This window comes from Heterodontus francisci, chromosome 37 (assembly GCF_036365525.1).
Source record: "Heterodontus francisci isolate sHetFra1 chromosome 37, sHetFra1.hap1, whole genome shotgun sequence".
Lineage (NCBI taxonomy): Eukaryota > Metazoa > Chordata > Chondrichthyes > Heterodontiformes > Heterodontidae > Heterodontus > Heterodontus francisci.
In genome coordinates this window covers 7,393,777-7,410,279 of record NC_090407.1, presented here as the reverse complement: position 1 = coordinate 7,410,279, position 16,503 = coordinate 7,393,777, and the positions used below count along the sequence as shown (strand labels likewise).

Sequence of the window (16,503 nt, the reverse complement as noted above, 5' to 3'; positions counted from 1 at the left end):
CAATGTCCTGGAACTTAGATGTTTGGCCTCTAATAACCACAATCATGTTCCTTTGTATGGGTATGACTCCAACCAGTGGAGAACTTTCCCCTGATTCCCATTGACTTTTCAATTTTGCTGGGGCTCCTTGATGCCACACGCAGTCAAATACTGCCTTGATGTCAAGGGCAGTCACTATCACCTCATTTCTTGAATTCAGTTCTTTTGTCCATGTTTGGACCAAGGCTGTAATGAGGTCTGGAGCTAAGTGGCCCTGGCAGAAACCAAACTGAATATCAATGAGCAGGTTGTTGCTGTTTAAGTGCCGCTTGATAGCACTGTCAACGACACCTTCCATCACTTTGCTGATGATGGAGAGTAGACTGAAGGTGGAGTTATTGGCTGTGTTGGACTTGTCCTGCTTTTTGTGTACAGGACATACTTGGGTAATTTTCCACATTGCTGGGTAGATGCCAGTGTTGTAGCTATGTGCATAATCAACAACAACTTTTATTTGTATATAACGCTTTTAACGTAGTAAAATGATCCAAGGCACTTCACAAAAGCATTATCATACAAAATCCAGGGCGTGTCAAAGTTCTTTTAACAGCCAATTAAGTACTTTTTCAAGTGGAGTGACTGTTTTGATGTAGGGAGAGGGAACTATAGTGGAAGGAGGGCTGGTGTGGAGTGTAAAACATAGGCAGGAACCAATTCTGTATCCCCGATTTTAATTGCTGCACCATTGGTGGCCATGTCTTCATCTGCGGAGGCCCTAAACTCTGGAATTCCCTCCTAAACCTCTCCGCCTTGCTTTCTTCCTTTAAGATGCTCCTTAAAACCTATCCCTTTGTCCAAGCTTTTGGTCGTTTGCCCTGATATCGCCATATGTGACTCGATGTAAAATTTTGCTTTATTGTTGTTGTCAGTCCCTGGAAACGAGGATAACATCTGCCAGGCTTCGTGATTTGTGTGTCCTCAGGTGACTCAGCAAGCCACAAGTCTTTGAGGAGAGGTCAGGAGTTGCCCTGAAGAAGGGGGGGAGGGGGGGTGGGTGGTCTCAAGCCAGTTTTCTGCTCTCTTTCCTTCCACTTTCGCCACTTCTCCGCAGCAAAGTTTATGTGGTCAGTTTCCAACTGTGTTGCGGCTTGTTGGTTGAGGCACTGCCACATGGTATGGTCTGTGGCAAAAACTTTGCTTTACAATGCTCCTGTGAAGCACCGTGGAGCGTTTTTAATGACGTGTAAAGGCGCTAGATAAATTTAGGTTGGTGTTGCATGGAAGACACAGAGGAGCCTGTGATTGATAGGTGAGTGCCACAGTGGGGGCGGGGCGACGAGATGACGCACCGACGCAGCGTGGTTGGCGCAGGCGCTGTAACAGCGCGGGCTCCATTTGTCCTGGGCAACGTTCGGCGCCGGGAATGGAGGCGGTGACACGCGCGCTCGGCGACTTCCCCGCCGCCTTGGCCGGTGGCCTCAGCCTCGGCATCTGCGTCACCGGAGCCGCTATCTACAGAGTCGCCACCAGGTAAATGAGGACCTCGGTGTGGTCTTTTCCCCACGGGGGCGGGTGTGGGACGCGGCGGAGGGGCGCTGGCGCCGGGGAAACTGGGCGGCCGCATTGCCCTCACTGAGGCAGGTTCCCTCCGCCCCCTCCTCCTGCAGCCATTCCTTCCCCGGCCTCACTGCTAAATAACTGCAATGAAAATGCAGACCATTGGCAATGCATCTGAATGAGAAATGTGGGAGATTTCCATTGCATGTGCTACAATGGCTCTTCTCCCTTGCTGGCAATTGGAAGCATGATTGCTATGATTTGGGGCTGATCTGTACCATGGACTGTACATGCAGGTTTAATTCTTCCTAAATCCTTACCTTTTTTTGGGGAAAATAATTAAACTTGTCTTGAGTTTATCTTGGGGAGAGGAGGCCACGCACTTGTGCTTCTCCCCTGTATGTGTGGGGAAACCACAATTCCGAATGCTCCACAGTCACTGTTTTAACTGCTGTGGGCTTTAAGTCAAATGCAGTGAGATGGATTGTGTGTTTCCCAGATTTGGAAATGTTCGCCTCACCTCTGTGCATCACTTAGCTGGGAGCTGCCAAAATCTATCCAACTAAGGTCAGCAATGTGGTTGAGCCTTCAGCTTGTTGGGCTGAACGCTTTAATGTTCCAATAATGTCAGCTGCATTGTAGCTATTTTCTTCATGCCTTCTTCTGCCTTGTCAAAGAATTTAAAGCTGCCTTTTGGTGCAGTATGTAAGTGATGACGGGTGGAAAAGGACAGGGTGACAGACTGTGGCAGATGGAGACCATGTACAAAAATAGACACACTGATCCAAAGGAAAGATAACAGAATACCAAGCACTGTAGGAGCAGTGAAATCAAGAGGATACGAGTATTGCTTTACTGATGTGTATTAAGCGTCACCTCCATTTGGCAGCATCTTTCATATTCTGAATGAAGGGAGGATGTATTATAATATAGTTTTAGTAAATGTTAGTGGTATAAATTCATATTTTCATTGTTTGGCTGACTTACTGGAAGACAAAAACCTGTAAATTCTTTTGCCCCATCTCTCCTGGAGTACCTTGTTTTGTTCTGGGATGCAGTCTGCAATTATCCCTTGCCCTCCAGTGCTTTGTCCATGTAGTAAATCTTCACGTGTGAGGCTGGTGAGTGTTGGTAGGCTGTAACGTGATGTGTATTATGGGCCAAATCTGGCATCTTCCTTCATGCTCCTGAAGATGTTGAGGCCTTATTTGTACAGAAGTAGAGGTGCTACAGTTGGCTTTTGTGTCCCCTGGTTCAGTAAGAGAATGGTTTGTTATCACTGACAAATATTCTCTGTTGGCATTGCACCTTTCTGAACCTCGGGTGAGGGCTAGACTGGGCTTAGATGCGATGGTCTCACAGTTGACCAGCCTGCTAACATTGTTCAGACCTGCACCTGAGTAATCAGCAATGAAATGAAATCTACAAAATATTTAAAGGGATAGACAGGGTAGTTGCAGGTAAGATGTTTCCCCTGGTTGGGGAGTCTAGAACCAGAGGACACAATTTCAAAATAGGGGGAAGCCGCTTAGGACAACGATGAGGAGGAATTGCTTTACTCAGAGGGTTGTAAATCTTTGGAATTCTCTACCCCAGAGGGCTGCGGAAGCTCAGTCATTGAGTATGTTTAAAAGTAGAGATTGACAGATTTCTAAATACCGATGACAGTAAGGGATACAGGGATAGTGTGGAAAAAAGACATTGAAGTGGATGGTCAGCCATGATCGCATTGAATGGCTTACTCCTGCTCCTATGTTCCTAAATGAGATGTTGGCGGGGACTGGATGATTTTGGAACCATGACCCAAGCAAGAATTCAGCGCCGCCAAGAAGGGAAGGGACGTTTCCAACTGAGAATAGGGTAATAGTTTACACCAGACTGTACTTGGAAAATTAAATAGGAGTTGATAATGTTTGGTTCTGTCATCAAGTCTACATTTTCCAATGTTCTTCAGAATGGCACTGTGGTTTAATGAGACATTGAGTTCCTTGTCACTGAAATGGGGACATCCTTGAATGGCATTCCCTTCAGGTGGTAATTTGGGTAAATTGGCTCCTTCCAGTTTGGCCTCCTGAATTTTAAGATTTCTGTGGAAGAAAGGTTTACTATGGTGATTAAAAAAAGGCATATTTTATTCCCTTGCTTTTCACTGAAACTTGTAAAACAACAACTTGCTTTTAAATGACACCTTTTTTAATGTAGAAAAATATCCCAAGTTGCTTCACAGAAATGTAACCAGGCAAAACCTGACATCATTGTGCTTTAAGGCTAGAGGAGGTTGCAGCAATAAGGAGGGATAGAGCCATGAAGGGATTTGAACACTAGGATGAAGATTTTAAATTAAATTGGGGGCACTGGGAGCCAATGAGAGTCAGTGAGCGCAGGGATGATGGGCGAGCAGGACTCGCTGCGGTTTAGGAGCTGGGCAGCAGATGAACTTCAGTTCGTGGAGGGTGAAGAATGGGAGATGGACTAGGAGCGTGTTGCAGTCGTTGGGTCTGGAGATGCCAAGGGCATGAATAAGGGTTTCAGCAGAAGATTGGTTGAGACAAGGGTAGAGGTGGGCGATGTTGGAGGGGCATTAGGAAGGGTAAGAGTGCAACCAAATGGGGGCAGTTCCATTCCGCTGGACAACAGGATAGAACCATTGGAAGAGGATGGTGGTGTTAACCACATCAAAACCTTCAGAGTGGTTAGGAAAGATTATCATGCATCACAGTCACAGAAGATATCGTCTGGATTTGAAGAGGACTGTTTCATTTCTGTGGCGTGACAGAAGCCTGATTTAGGGGGATTTAAACATGGGAAAGGTATATACAGACAAAACATTCAAGATAAATGCCTATTGAAGTTCTTCATACAGAGTGGCCTGTATGTGGAATAGATTATAGACTAGAACTGAAAACCCTGAAATCGTTTAAGAAGCAAGCGGGGCAACCTTAGTTATTCTGGATGGAGAGAGAGAGTGGCTTTCCTATTCCGAAATTACAATATTTGTTGCTGCTCTATTAGGTGTTTATTTCAACAATATATACCAAAACAAATCATGGTTATATCACAAACAAAGTTGCTCCTACAAATCAATTGAGGAAGTTGGCTGAAGTATTGAAACTGCAATAAACTAGATTTTGCATTTCATCAGATGTTACTTTATAGCATTTAAGATGCTGTCTGTTCACCATAACCCTTAACCTTTCTCATTGCTGCAGCTTTGTTTCATTAGTTAGGGGATAATTACTTCCATCTGTATATTTTGTTTTCTCAATCTGTGCTGCCCTGCAAGAGATTAGCTGAATTATCGCAGCGGGTATTCAGTAGATAATTAATGATGCTGGGTTCCTGAGTGTAGGGATGCTATCTGGATATATGTTCAAAGGCTGTAATCTAATCACCAGGTTCATAAAATCTCATAAGCCAAGTCATGTGTAACAGCCATGGAAACCCAGAATTAAATTGCAGTCTGATGGAATACTTAATATAAATTGGTTTGTAATGGAACAGAGAATAAGTTCTTTTTGGGCGGTTGGTGATTTTTTCCCTACAATTCTGAGACCCCCCCCCGAGTTGTGAAGGGGCAAGTAGTCTCTCATACCCTGGAGAAGAAGGGAAGGGGCTTTAGACCTCTTGGAGGAGGGGGGAGGATGGGGGGTTGGTGCTGGGATGTTCTTGGACCATTTGCAGCAAAAATACAACCATTGCAAAAACAGTCTCGTCTGTTCTTAAAAAAAAAAAATCCCATGTGGTTCCCAGGTATATCTTCAGTTGTCAACGCCCCGAGCTATGGAGTTCCTTATCTAAATCTACAACTCTCCTCCTTTATGCCGCTGTTTAGAACCTACCTGTTTGACATCTATCCCACTAATTATGTGGCTTGGTAACAAATATTTGTCTCTTTCTTTTTTTTCCTATAAAGCACCTTGGGACATTTAACTGTGCTAAAGGCATTGTATAAATGCAAGTTGTTGCAGCACTGACTTTCCCAGTTCATTCCTATTTGCAATGCAGTGTCAACATTGTGTGTCTGTGTGTCTGTGTGTCTGTGTGTCTGTGTGTCTGTGTGTCTGTGTGTCTGTGTGTCTGTGTGTCTGTGTGTCTGTGTGTCGTCTTTAAATAGACAATGGATTTAAAAATACATCCCAACTATTTAAAGCGTTGCCTCTTTGGGAAACATTGGTTCTCTCCCAGAGTGGATTGCTGCCATTTGAGTGTTTATTGCTAGAGTAACTGGATACATGGATAATGGCAGTGTAGTAATAAAACTCCACTCACAATTGTTGCTGTCTGTTGCCTTCATGACTTGCAGCAAGTGTACTGGGGTTGTTTCTCTTTATAAGCCCAATTTTGAATCACTTTGGTCAGTTGAATGTTCGATTTAAGAGTATAATTTTGTTTTTAAGGGGAGAAACGTACAGTAGTTCAGTGCAGCTTAGCTTTTCAAAATTGCGTATCCAGACCCAAGGGCATCTCAGAGGATTCCAGAGTTAACATTTGAAATTATTGGGAGGTGAATGCTGCTCGTGAGGCAGTGTTTATTGCCCATCCCAAGTTGTGCTGAGAAGGTGGTGGTGGCTCTCCTCAAGCTGCCAATTTTTAGAAAACACTTGAGTGGCTTGATTGGAGGGCAAACTTGGGCAGTTTGGGCCAGACCCGCATGTAGGCTGGACTAGTGTGGCTGAAGATTGTCTTCCCTGATGAGCATTAGCGATTGTTAGGTTTTTATGGCTTTCGCGGTCATTTTAATTTTAACTGGTGCAAACTCACAAATCACCAAGGCCTTAAATTCAGGTTTGCAGTTTGCCATGGTGCATTTTTGTGTTTACAAGCTGTGGATTGCTACTTTGGTACTGTAACCATTGTGCTTTGATTTAATTAATTCTTGGGCTAATACATGTACTTTCCTTTGGGTAACTGGTACTATTACAGCACTAGAACGGAAGGTGATCAGGCATATGTCAATATTTGCAGGGAGGCCTCTTGATTTAATTCAAAAACCACTCTGGAACAAAGTGCTTCATTCTAAATAAATAAGGACTTGCATTTATATAGCGCCTTTCACAACCTCAAGATGTCTCAAAGCGCTATATAAATAATGAAGTACTTTTGGAATGTAATCACTGTTGTAATGTAGGTAGTGTGGCAACCAATTTATACACATGTTTCCACATAAAGCAATGTGGTATTGACTGGATAATCAGTTTTAGTGAAGTTGGTTGACCAATAAATATTGGCTCGTCCACTGGGGAGAACTCTCCTCCTACTCTTAGAAAAATAGTGCTGTGGGATCTTTTACATCCACCTGAGAGGGCAACCTCAGTTTAATGTCTCATTCAAAAGGTGGCACTTTCAGCAATGTAGCACCCGAGCGTCAGCCTAGCGTTTGATGCTCATATCCTGAGTGGGACTTGAATCTACAACCTTCTGACTCAGGCCAAGAGTGTTGCCCACAGAGCTGCAGCTGACACCCAGGTTCTACGTTAAACTTATTGTGGGTGACGGTTAAATCTCTTGTTTTAACCTGCCAATGGCCACAACTCTTGAGTTCCTCGGACCTTTGGAGAAAAACAAGTTTCTTAAGCCATAGGGTCTGTCTAACTCTCACTGGGGATTTTGTATTAAACTTACCTGAATTTTTATTAAGGGGAGAGAAAAATAGAAATTAAACAAAAAATCAAAAGTTGAAATATAAGTTTTTAAGTAAAAGTTGCCAGTCACTAATATAAAGCCGGCTTATTTTGTGAAGATGGGTTTCATTTGCATTTGCGTGTTCAGTAGTAGGTTGTTTAAGTGGAGTATATGGTGTTAACGTTCTGACATACTCCTGTTTTTAGCAGGCTATTTAAACATATGTCTGTGATTGTTGGTGTACATAGGGTTATCAATCAGTTTGTATCCCTGAGATCAATTAGGAGTCACATTGGTGCAAATAAAGCCTGGCTACCTGACCCGAACCCGACTACATTTGTTGGGTTCGGGTTGGGTCTATATTCCAAGTCCAGTATTCGGGCTTGGGTTGGGCTGGACAGTGCTGCTTCCGGGAAGTCATGGGATCAGGCTTACCCATGATTCCCCACAAGTCCATCTGCAGGAATAGCCTGCTGCCGGAACGGATGAAAGATATGTTGGGTCGGGTGCGGAAAAAATTCAAGGGCTTTGGGTCGGGTTCGGGTTGGCTGTGGTCGAGTTGAGCCCGGGTCGGGTTTTAATTTTATACCCGAACCAGGCTTTTGGTGCAAATGATCTTTGTTTGTCGCAGTGTAACCAAGGTGCCAGCCAACTGTCTGTTGCAAAGACCCATCTGTTATTAGTGTCGAGGTCCATTTGCTGCTGTTCAGGTTTGTGTTGCATCCTTAAAGGTATTAAAAATCATTTGGTGATCTTGGTGGACTGAAGGTGTGTTTATACTACAAATGTAGTGTTGCTGTACAGTAGTTTTCACTTCGCAACGGTGCTGATGCTGCTACCCAAACTTATCGTTGGGGCCCAGTCTCTCTCTCTTCAGAGAGAAGTGATGCAGGACTTCCTGGAATTCAATTTTGACTGGCATTGTAACTCTGCACAGCTTGACTGAGTTTAAACAGGAAAGTACTGACAGCGCAAGAGAATGTAGTACTTTTAAATAAAATTCTTGTGTTGTCCAGTTGCTGATTAAAAATGGGGTTACAATAAACTTTTGACATTTGATCCTTTGGGTAGTTTTACATCAGAATTTGAAATCGCCCTTCCCTCTATCCTTGGGATATGTGTGCCCTTTAAAAAGCTCCGCATATCTTAAACATTGAGCATACTGAGGATGGGGAGTTAGTTTGTTTCCTAGTTGTAACATTCAAGGCACGCTTTGTACTTGGAATGGGTAGGAGTACTGTTAGTGATGTGCTGTTCCAGAGTACAGAGAGCCCATCATCTTGGCAGTGGGGTTCCTCGACAAACCTTCATTGGATGAGGAACAGTTAGAGAATAAAGGGGGGAAAGGGCATCTTGTATTACTTTTCAAAAAAAAAAGAAAGGTAATTCATTTCAATACTTTTCTTGATTAACCCCCTTTATTATTTAGTTAACTTGCTGCCTAAATGTGTTCTGTAGCATCGTGCCTCCAAAATGTTGTTCAGCTTGAAGATTCGTTTCTGGTCTGTGATCGAAGGAGCCGATTAGCTGGATGGCGATTTCCCAAAAGAACAATAGTTTTTTTTGGTTCTGAAGCTGTGAGCGTGCAAACAGTATTTCTATCCAATTACTGGGATGTGGGAGGCTGGGTGTGCAGCCTTCACTGAGTCATGTTCTGATGAGCGGAAACAGTAAATCCATGAATAAGTGTTCCTTATGTGGGAGTACACAGTACATTTTACTGTTAAATGGATGATGCAGCCTCTGTTAATATTAGTCTTGTGATCCAAATTATCAGTAAAATAAAAGATTATGTACACTTTGTTTTAGCAGAGGTGTATGGAGAGGATCATCTCGAACGCAGTTTAAAGTTCCAACCCTTCTTAACCATTCCTCCCATCAGATTCTGCTGATTTGTGTGGTGGGGGGTTATTTGTTATTTATATGGTGGGGGGGAGCATAGTACCGATAATGAAGCCTGCTTTTGTGTGTGGGATTTGGTTGTACTTATTGTGCTGAGATGAAAATGTAAACTTTTTTTTAATATCCGACCAGTGCTTCATGCAGGCGTGAGTCAGAATGAATTTTTGTCAAATGCACAATAGGGATTGAAATTAATGGTGAGTTGAATCAGATTGTGGTTGTCCCAGCAGCTATAAGCTCTTATAGAAAGAACTTTCTGTGAAATATGTACATCCTCATCATGTCTTGTGTTGCACAGCCAATTTAATACTTTTGGAGTTTCATCACTTACGTGGGCAAATGTGGCTGGCCAGCTGGATGGGCCTTAGCTTCTTGGCCTTGCTGAATTGTGTGGATTGTTTTCATGGAAGGTTCGAGAGTTTGAGTTCCTCTTTTAAACTTAAATCCATTAGATTATTAAATCCTCATAACCACCAGCAGCTTCCTCCTTTCTGTTGACTGTCTTTTGAGAACTTCACGTTCTTAAATCAAGCCTTCGACAAACAGGAACTCCGCTGATCTTCATAAGGGCACCAACTGGAAATCAGACTTGACATCGCCAATCGTCATGGCTCAGATTCAAATGATTTAAAAGAAATAAAATCGAGGCTGACACTTCAGCGCAGTACTGATAGAGTGCTGCACTGTAGGATATTCTTTTGGATGACTTCACGCAGTGAGTGGTTAGGATCTGGAATGCACTGCCAGAGAGTGTGGTGGAGGCGAGGTCACTTGAGTCATTCAAAAGGGAATTAAAATGTTATCTGAAAAGGACGAGTGTGTTGGGTTACAGGGAGAAGGCGGGGGAATGGCACTAAGTGAATTGCTCATTCGGAGAGCTGGTGCAGACACAATGGGCCGAATGGCCACCTCTGTGCTGCAACAACTCTGATTCTGTGAGCTGGATGTAAATGATCTCGTGGCTCTATTTGAAAGAAGAGCAGGTGAGTTTTTTCCAATATCCTGGCAAATATTTATTGCTCAGTCAACATTGAAAATACATTACCCGATCATTATCAAATTGCTGTTTGTGGGATAAAGGAAAAATACTGCAGATGCTGGAAATCTGAAATAAAAGCAAAAAATGCTGGAAGTGATGAAAGGTCACAGACCTGAAACATTAACTCTGTTTCTCTCTCCACAGATACTGCCAGACCTGCTGAGTATTTCCAGCACTTTTTGTTGTTGCTGTTTGTAGGTGCTTGCTGTGTGCAAATTGGCTGCCACATTTGCTACATTACAACAGTGGCTACTGGCTGTAAAGCACTTTGGGATGTCCCGTGGTCATGAAAGGCGCTTAATATAAATGCAAGCCTTTTTGTTCCAAGCTTGAGCTATTTATAACCTTCAGTTAGACCAGAGAGAACAAAGAACAGTACAGCACAGGAACAGGCCATTCGGCCCTCCAAGCCTGCGCCGATCTTGATGCCTGCCTAAACTAACACCTTCTGCACTTCCGGGGACCGTATCCCTCTATTCCCTTCCTATTCATGTATTTGTCAAGATGTCTCTTAAACGTTGCTATCGAATCTACTTCCACCACCTCCCCTGGCAGCAAGTTTCAGGCACTCACCACCCTCTGTGTAAAAAAAAAAAAAAAACTTGCCTCGCACATCCCCTCTAAACTTTGCCCCTCGCACCTTAAACCTATGTTCCCTAGTAACTGACTCTTCCACCCTGGGAAAAAGCTTCTGACTATCCACTCTGTCCATGCCGCTCATAACTTTGTAAACCTCTATCATGTCGCCCCTCCACCTCCATCGTTCCAGTGAAAACAATCCGAGTTTTTCTAACCTCTCCTCATAGCTAATGCCCTCCAGACCGGGCAACATCCTGGTAAACCTCCTCTGTACCCTCTCCAAAGCCTCCACGTCCTTCTGGTAGTGTGGCGACCAGAATTGCATGCAGTATTCTAAGTGTGGCCTAACTAAGGTTCTGTACAGCTGCAACATGACTTGCCAATTTTTATACTCTATGCCCCGACTGATGAAGGCAAGCATGCCGTATGCCTTCTTGACTACCTTATCCACCTGCGTTGCCACTTTCAGTGACCTGTGGACCTGTACGCCCAGATCTCTCTGCCTGTCAATACTCCTAAGTGTTCTGCCATTTACTGTATACCTCCCACCTGCATTAGACCTTCCAAAATGCATTACCTCACATTTGTCCGGATTAAACTCCATCTGCCATTTCTCCGCCCAAGTCTCCAACCGATCTGTATTCTGCTGTATCCTCTGACAATCCTCATCATTATCCACAACTCCACCAACCTTTGTGTCGTCCGCAAACTTACTAATCAGGCCAGCTACATTTTCCTCCAAATCATTTATATATACTACAAACAGCAAAGGTCCCAGCACTGATCCCTGCGGAACAGCACTAGTCACATCCCTCCATTCAGAAAAACACCCATCCACTGATACCCTCTGTCTTCTATGACCGAGCCAGTTCTGTATCCATCTTGCCAGCTCACCTCTGATCCCGTGTGACTTCACCTTTTGTACCAGTCTGCCATGTGGGACCTTGTCAAAGGCTTTACTAAAGTCCATATAGATAACTTCCACTGCCCTTCCTTCATCAATCATCTTCGTCACTTCCTCAAAAAACTCAATCAAATTAGTAAGACATGACCTCCCCTTCACAAAGCCATGCTGTCTCTCGCTAATAAGTTCGTTTGTTTCCAAATGGGAGTAAATCCTGTCCCGAATAATCCTCTCTAATAGTTTCCCTACCACTGACGTAAAGCTCACTGGCCGATAGTTTCCTGGATTATCCTTGCCACCCTTAAACAAAGGAACAACATTGGCTCTTCTCCAGTCCTCTGGGACCTCACCTGTAGCCAATGAGGATGCAAAGATTTCTGTCAAGGCCCCAGCAATTTCTTCCCTTGCCTCCCTCAGTATTCTAGGGTAGATCCCATCAGGCCCTTGGGATTTATCTACCTTAATGCTTTGCAAGACACCCAACACCTCCTCCTCTTTGATAATGAGATGACTGAGACTATCTGCACTCCCTTCCCCAGGCTCATCATCCAGCAAGTCCTTCTCTTTGGTGAATACTGATGCAAAGTACTCATTTAGCACCTTGCCCATTTCCTCTGGCTCCACACATAGATTCCCATCTCTGTCCTTGAGTGGGCCAACCCTTTCCCTGGTTACCCTCTTGCTCTTTATATATGTATAAAAAGCCGTGGGATTTTCCTTAATCCTGTTTGCCAATGACTTTTCATGACCCCTTTTAGCCCTCCTAACTCCTTGCTTATGTTCCTTCCTACTGTCTTTATATTCCTCAAGTGCTTCGTCTGTTCCTAGCCTTCCAGCCCTTACAAATGCTTCCTTTTTCTTTTTGACTAGGCTCACAATATCCCGTGTTATCCAAGCTTCCCGAAACTTGCCAAACTTGTCTGTCTGCCTCACAGGGACATGCTGGTCCTGGATTCTAATCAGCTGACGTTTGAAAGTCTCCCAGATGTCAGATGTTGATTTACCCTCAAACAGCCGCCCCCAATCTAATTTCTTCAGTTCCTGCCTAATATTGTTATAATTAGCCTTCCCCCAGTTTAGCACCTTCACCCAAGGACTACTCTTATCCTTATCCACAAGTACCTTAAAACTTATGGAATTATGGTCACTGCTTCCGAAATGCTCCCCCACTGAAACTTCGACCACCTGGCCGGGCTCATTCCCCAATACCAGGTCCAGAATGGCCCCATCCCTAGTTGGACTATCTACATACTGTTTCAAGAAGCCCTCCTAGATGCTCCTCACAAATTCTGCCCCATCCAAGCCCCTAGCACTAAGTGAGTCCCAGTCAATATAGGGGAAGTTAAAATCACCCACCACCACAACCCTGTTACCTTTACATCTTTCCAAAATCTGTCTACATATCTGCACCTCTACCTCCCGTTAGGAGGCCTGTAGTAAACCCCCAACATCGTGACTGCACTCTTCCTGTTCCTGAGCTCCACCCATATTGCCTCGCTGCATGACCCCTCTGAGGTGTCCTCCCGCAGTGCAGCTGTGATATTCTCCCTAACCAGTAATGCAACTCCCCCATCCCTTTTACATCCCCCTCTATCCCGCCTGAAGCTTCTAAAGCCTGGAACATTTAGCTGCCAATCCTGCCCTTCCCTCAACCAAGTTGTTGCTATTACAGAGATATCATATTTCCAAGTACTAATCCAAGCTCTAAGTTCATCTGCCTTACCTGTTATACTTCTCGCATTGAAACAAATGTACTTCAGAGCACCAGTCCCGCTGTGCTCAGCAACATCTCCCTGCCTGCTCTTCCTCTTGGTCCTACTGGTCTTAGTTACTATGTCCTCCTCATTTATTTCACTAGCTGTCTTACTGCTCTGGTTCTCACCCCCCTGCCACACTAGTTTAAGCCCTCCCGAGTGACGCTCGCAAACCTTGCAGCCAGGATATTAGTGCCCCTCCAGTTTAGATGCAACCCGTCCTTCTTGTACAGGTCCCATCTGTCCCTGAAGAGAGCCCAATGGTCCAGATATCTGAAACCCTCCTTTCTACACCAGCTGCTCAGCCACGTGTTTAGCTGCACTATCTTCCTATTTCTAGCCTCACTGGCACTTGGCACAGGGAGTAATCCAGAGATTGCAACCCTGGAGGTCCTGTTTTTTAACTTTCTACCTAACTCCCTAAACTCCCCCTGCAGGACCTAGTCACTCTTCCTGCCTATGTCGTTGGTACCGATGTGTACCACAACCTCTGGCTGTTCACCCTCCCCCTTCAGAATGCCCCCTGTCCGTTCAGAGACATCCTTGACCCTGGCACCAGGGAGGCAACATACCATCCTGGAGTCTCTTTCGTGTCCACTGAAGCGCCTATCTGTGCCCCTGACTATAGAGGCCCCTATAACTATTGCTCTTCTGCGCTTTGTCCTCCCTGCTGAACAACAGTGCTCTGGCTGCTGCTGTTTTCCCCTGATAGGCCACCCCCCCCCCCCCCCCCAACAGTATCCAAAACGGTATACTTGTTAGAGAGGGGGATAGCCACAGGGGATTCCTGCACTGACTGCCTGCCACTTCTAGCGGTCACCCATCTATCTGCCTGCACCTTGGGTGTAACCACTTCTCTAAAGCTCCTGTCTATGATGCTTTCTGCCACCTGCATGCTCCTAAATGTATCCAGTTGCCGCTCCAACCGATCCATGCGGTCTGTGAGGAGCTGCAACTGGGTACATTTCCTGCAGATGTAGTCGCCCGGAATGCTGGAAGCGTCACGGACCTCCCACATCTCACAGGTGAAGCACTTCACCCCTCTAACTGACATTTCTAGCACTAATTAGTTAATTAATATAAAATAAATAAATACTTATTAAATCCTTACTAAATTATGATGCACTTAACTATATGGTCCCTAGTGCTAGATTTCTACAATAAATACTAAATGCTAACTAAATACAGTAATCTCCTCCCTCTGGTTTAGTTACTCTACTTATTAATTAGTTAGTTAATTAATTAGAGGTCAGCCTGTAGTTGTTGGCTCGCTCCCGACTTCTTATCATACAAAGACTCTCGGTGCATGATTTCTAGGTTGGATGTCTCAGCAGTTTGGGGGCTTCTGACCTCGAAGGTTTTGCCCTGTTCTTGAGTGCTCTGTGTAATTAGACTGTGATGACGAAGCTTCATGTGACTGTCTCATTGCCCTGACTGTTGGGCATTTTTTAAGCACACGTTCAAGTTATCTAATTATTTTAAAGTTTCTTGGAGGGGATTTGGACTTTATTTATGTTGATGGTGGCAGCTCTTGGTCTTGATGCAGAATTTTTAAGTGAGGTGGTAAGGAATCTATCATGCATTCACACTAACTCTGCATTTGGTATAGAGCAGATTTCCTTCACCCGCAAGCTCCAGTTGTAAATATAGTCTAAATCCAAAATCTGTTCTGACTTTATACTGCAGTGAACAGCAAAGAGATCCCTGCAGGAGATAGTCTTACTCCACTGTGCTTTGGGGCCTCGACACTGAGTCGACACTGCACAGGTTTCACTCTGGTGCGACACTCCAGCTATAGTGAAAATACAGCCTACATCTGGAGTCAGGTCCTGGTCTGTTCCTGACATGAAGAGGACTGAGAATCCCTGGAGAAGAGTCTTTTGCACCTACCCTAACTCTTAACAAGTTCCGTTCACCCATCCTTGACCTATGTTGGCTGCTGGTCCGGCAACGCCTTGAATTAAAAATTCCCATCCTTGTTTTCAAATCCCTCCTCAGCTTTGTCTCTCCCTAACTCTGTAACCTCCTCCAAGATCTCTGTCCTCTTCCAGTTCTGGCCTCTTGGTGGCCATGTCTTCTGTTGCCAAGGCTTTAAGCTCTGGAATTCCTTCCCAAAACCTCTCTATCTCTCTACCCCTCTCTCCTTTTAAGTTGCTCCTGAAAACTTACCTCTTCGATCAAACTTTTGATCACCTGTCCTACTATCTCCTTATGTGGCTTGATGTCATTATGTTTGTTAACACTTCTGTGAAGCGCCTTGGGACGTTTTACTGCATTAAAGGCGCTGTATAAATGCAAGTTATTGTTGCTTTGCAATTGTTTTCTTGTGACAAAAGTGAGCGCTAAAGATGCTATGTGAAAGTTTAATGTAGATATTTGGTAGTTCTTAACTGTCAATGTAGATAGAAAGAACTTGCAAACAAACATGGCAACCAATTTATGCACAGCGAGGTCCTACAAACAGCAACAGGATAAATGACCTATCTGCATGTAAAAGTGTCTTTTGATGGATAAATGTTGACCAGGGCACAATGGGAGAATTTCACTGCTCTTCTTTGTATTGTGCTATGGAATCTTTTATGTCCACCTGTACAGGCAAAGACAAGGCTTTGGTTTAACAATGCCTCTTGCACCGCAACACTGCACAGCCAAGACAAACTAGATTAAATGCTCAAGTCCCTGGAGTGTGTGATTTTCTGTCTCTGAAGGGTGGGTTCTGCCACTAGGCCAAGCTGCTGATTGGTCATGTTTGTGGTCTTGGGTGTGAAAGAACATTAAAGGTATATGGAACCAAATGTAAGTTTAATCAGCACACTTATAATGCTATGCTGGATGATTACATCAAGAAGGACTGTATGCTGAGGACAATTTTAAACACATTTAACCCTCTTTCCCCCTCTGTAAAATTTTTTTGTGGGGGGCGGGGGGGGAAGAGAGAAAGGAGTAGAAATTCTGTGCGTTGGGGAAAAGCACATCTTGATGTGTGATGAATCATGTTTCAGTTTAACCTCTCGGGTATATTCATTGTCCTGGGGTGAGGATGCAAGCCTCTCTGTATCCAACCAGTGATTCATGGTAACGAGAGGCAGAATTAATATCATCTGTGTAGAACTCACCAGTTGGGCTTGGCGGTTAATGAGAAGATGAATCAAATTACATCTATCCCA

At 44.3% G+C, this 16,503-nt stretch overlaps 1 protein-coding gene across 5 annotated transcripts in view; it reads left to right on the top strand.

The window, feature by feature from the left end:
- Positions 1-1,363: 1,363 nt before the first annotated feature.
- tmem201 (transmembrane protein 201) overlaps positions 1,364-16,503 on the top strand; it is a 187,138-nt gene continuing 171,998 nt past the window's right edge. For all 5 annotated transcript variants that reach the window (XR_010969620.1, XM_068016976.1, XM_068016975.1 and 2 more), the window contains exon 1: positions 1,364-1,509. Coding sequence is in view for 4 of the 5 variants with exons in the window: in XM_068016976.1 (XP_067873077.1) it covers positions 1,403-1,509 (107 nt within the window). In the remaining variant the exon portion in view is untranslated. The remainder of the gene's footprint in view (positions 1,510-16,503) is intronic.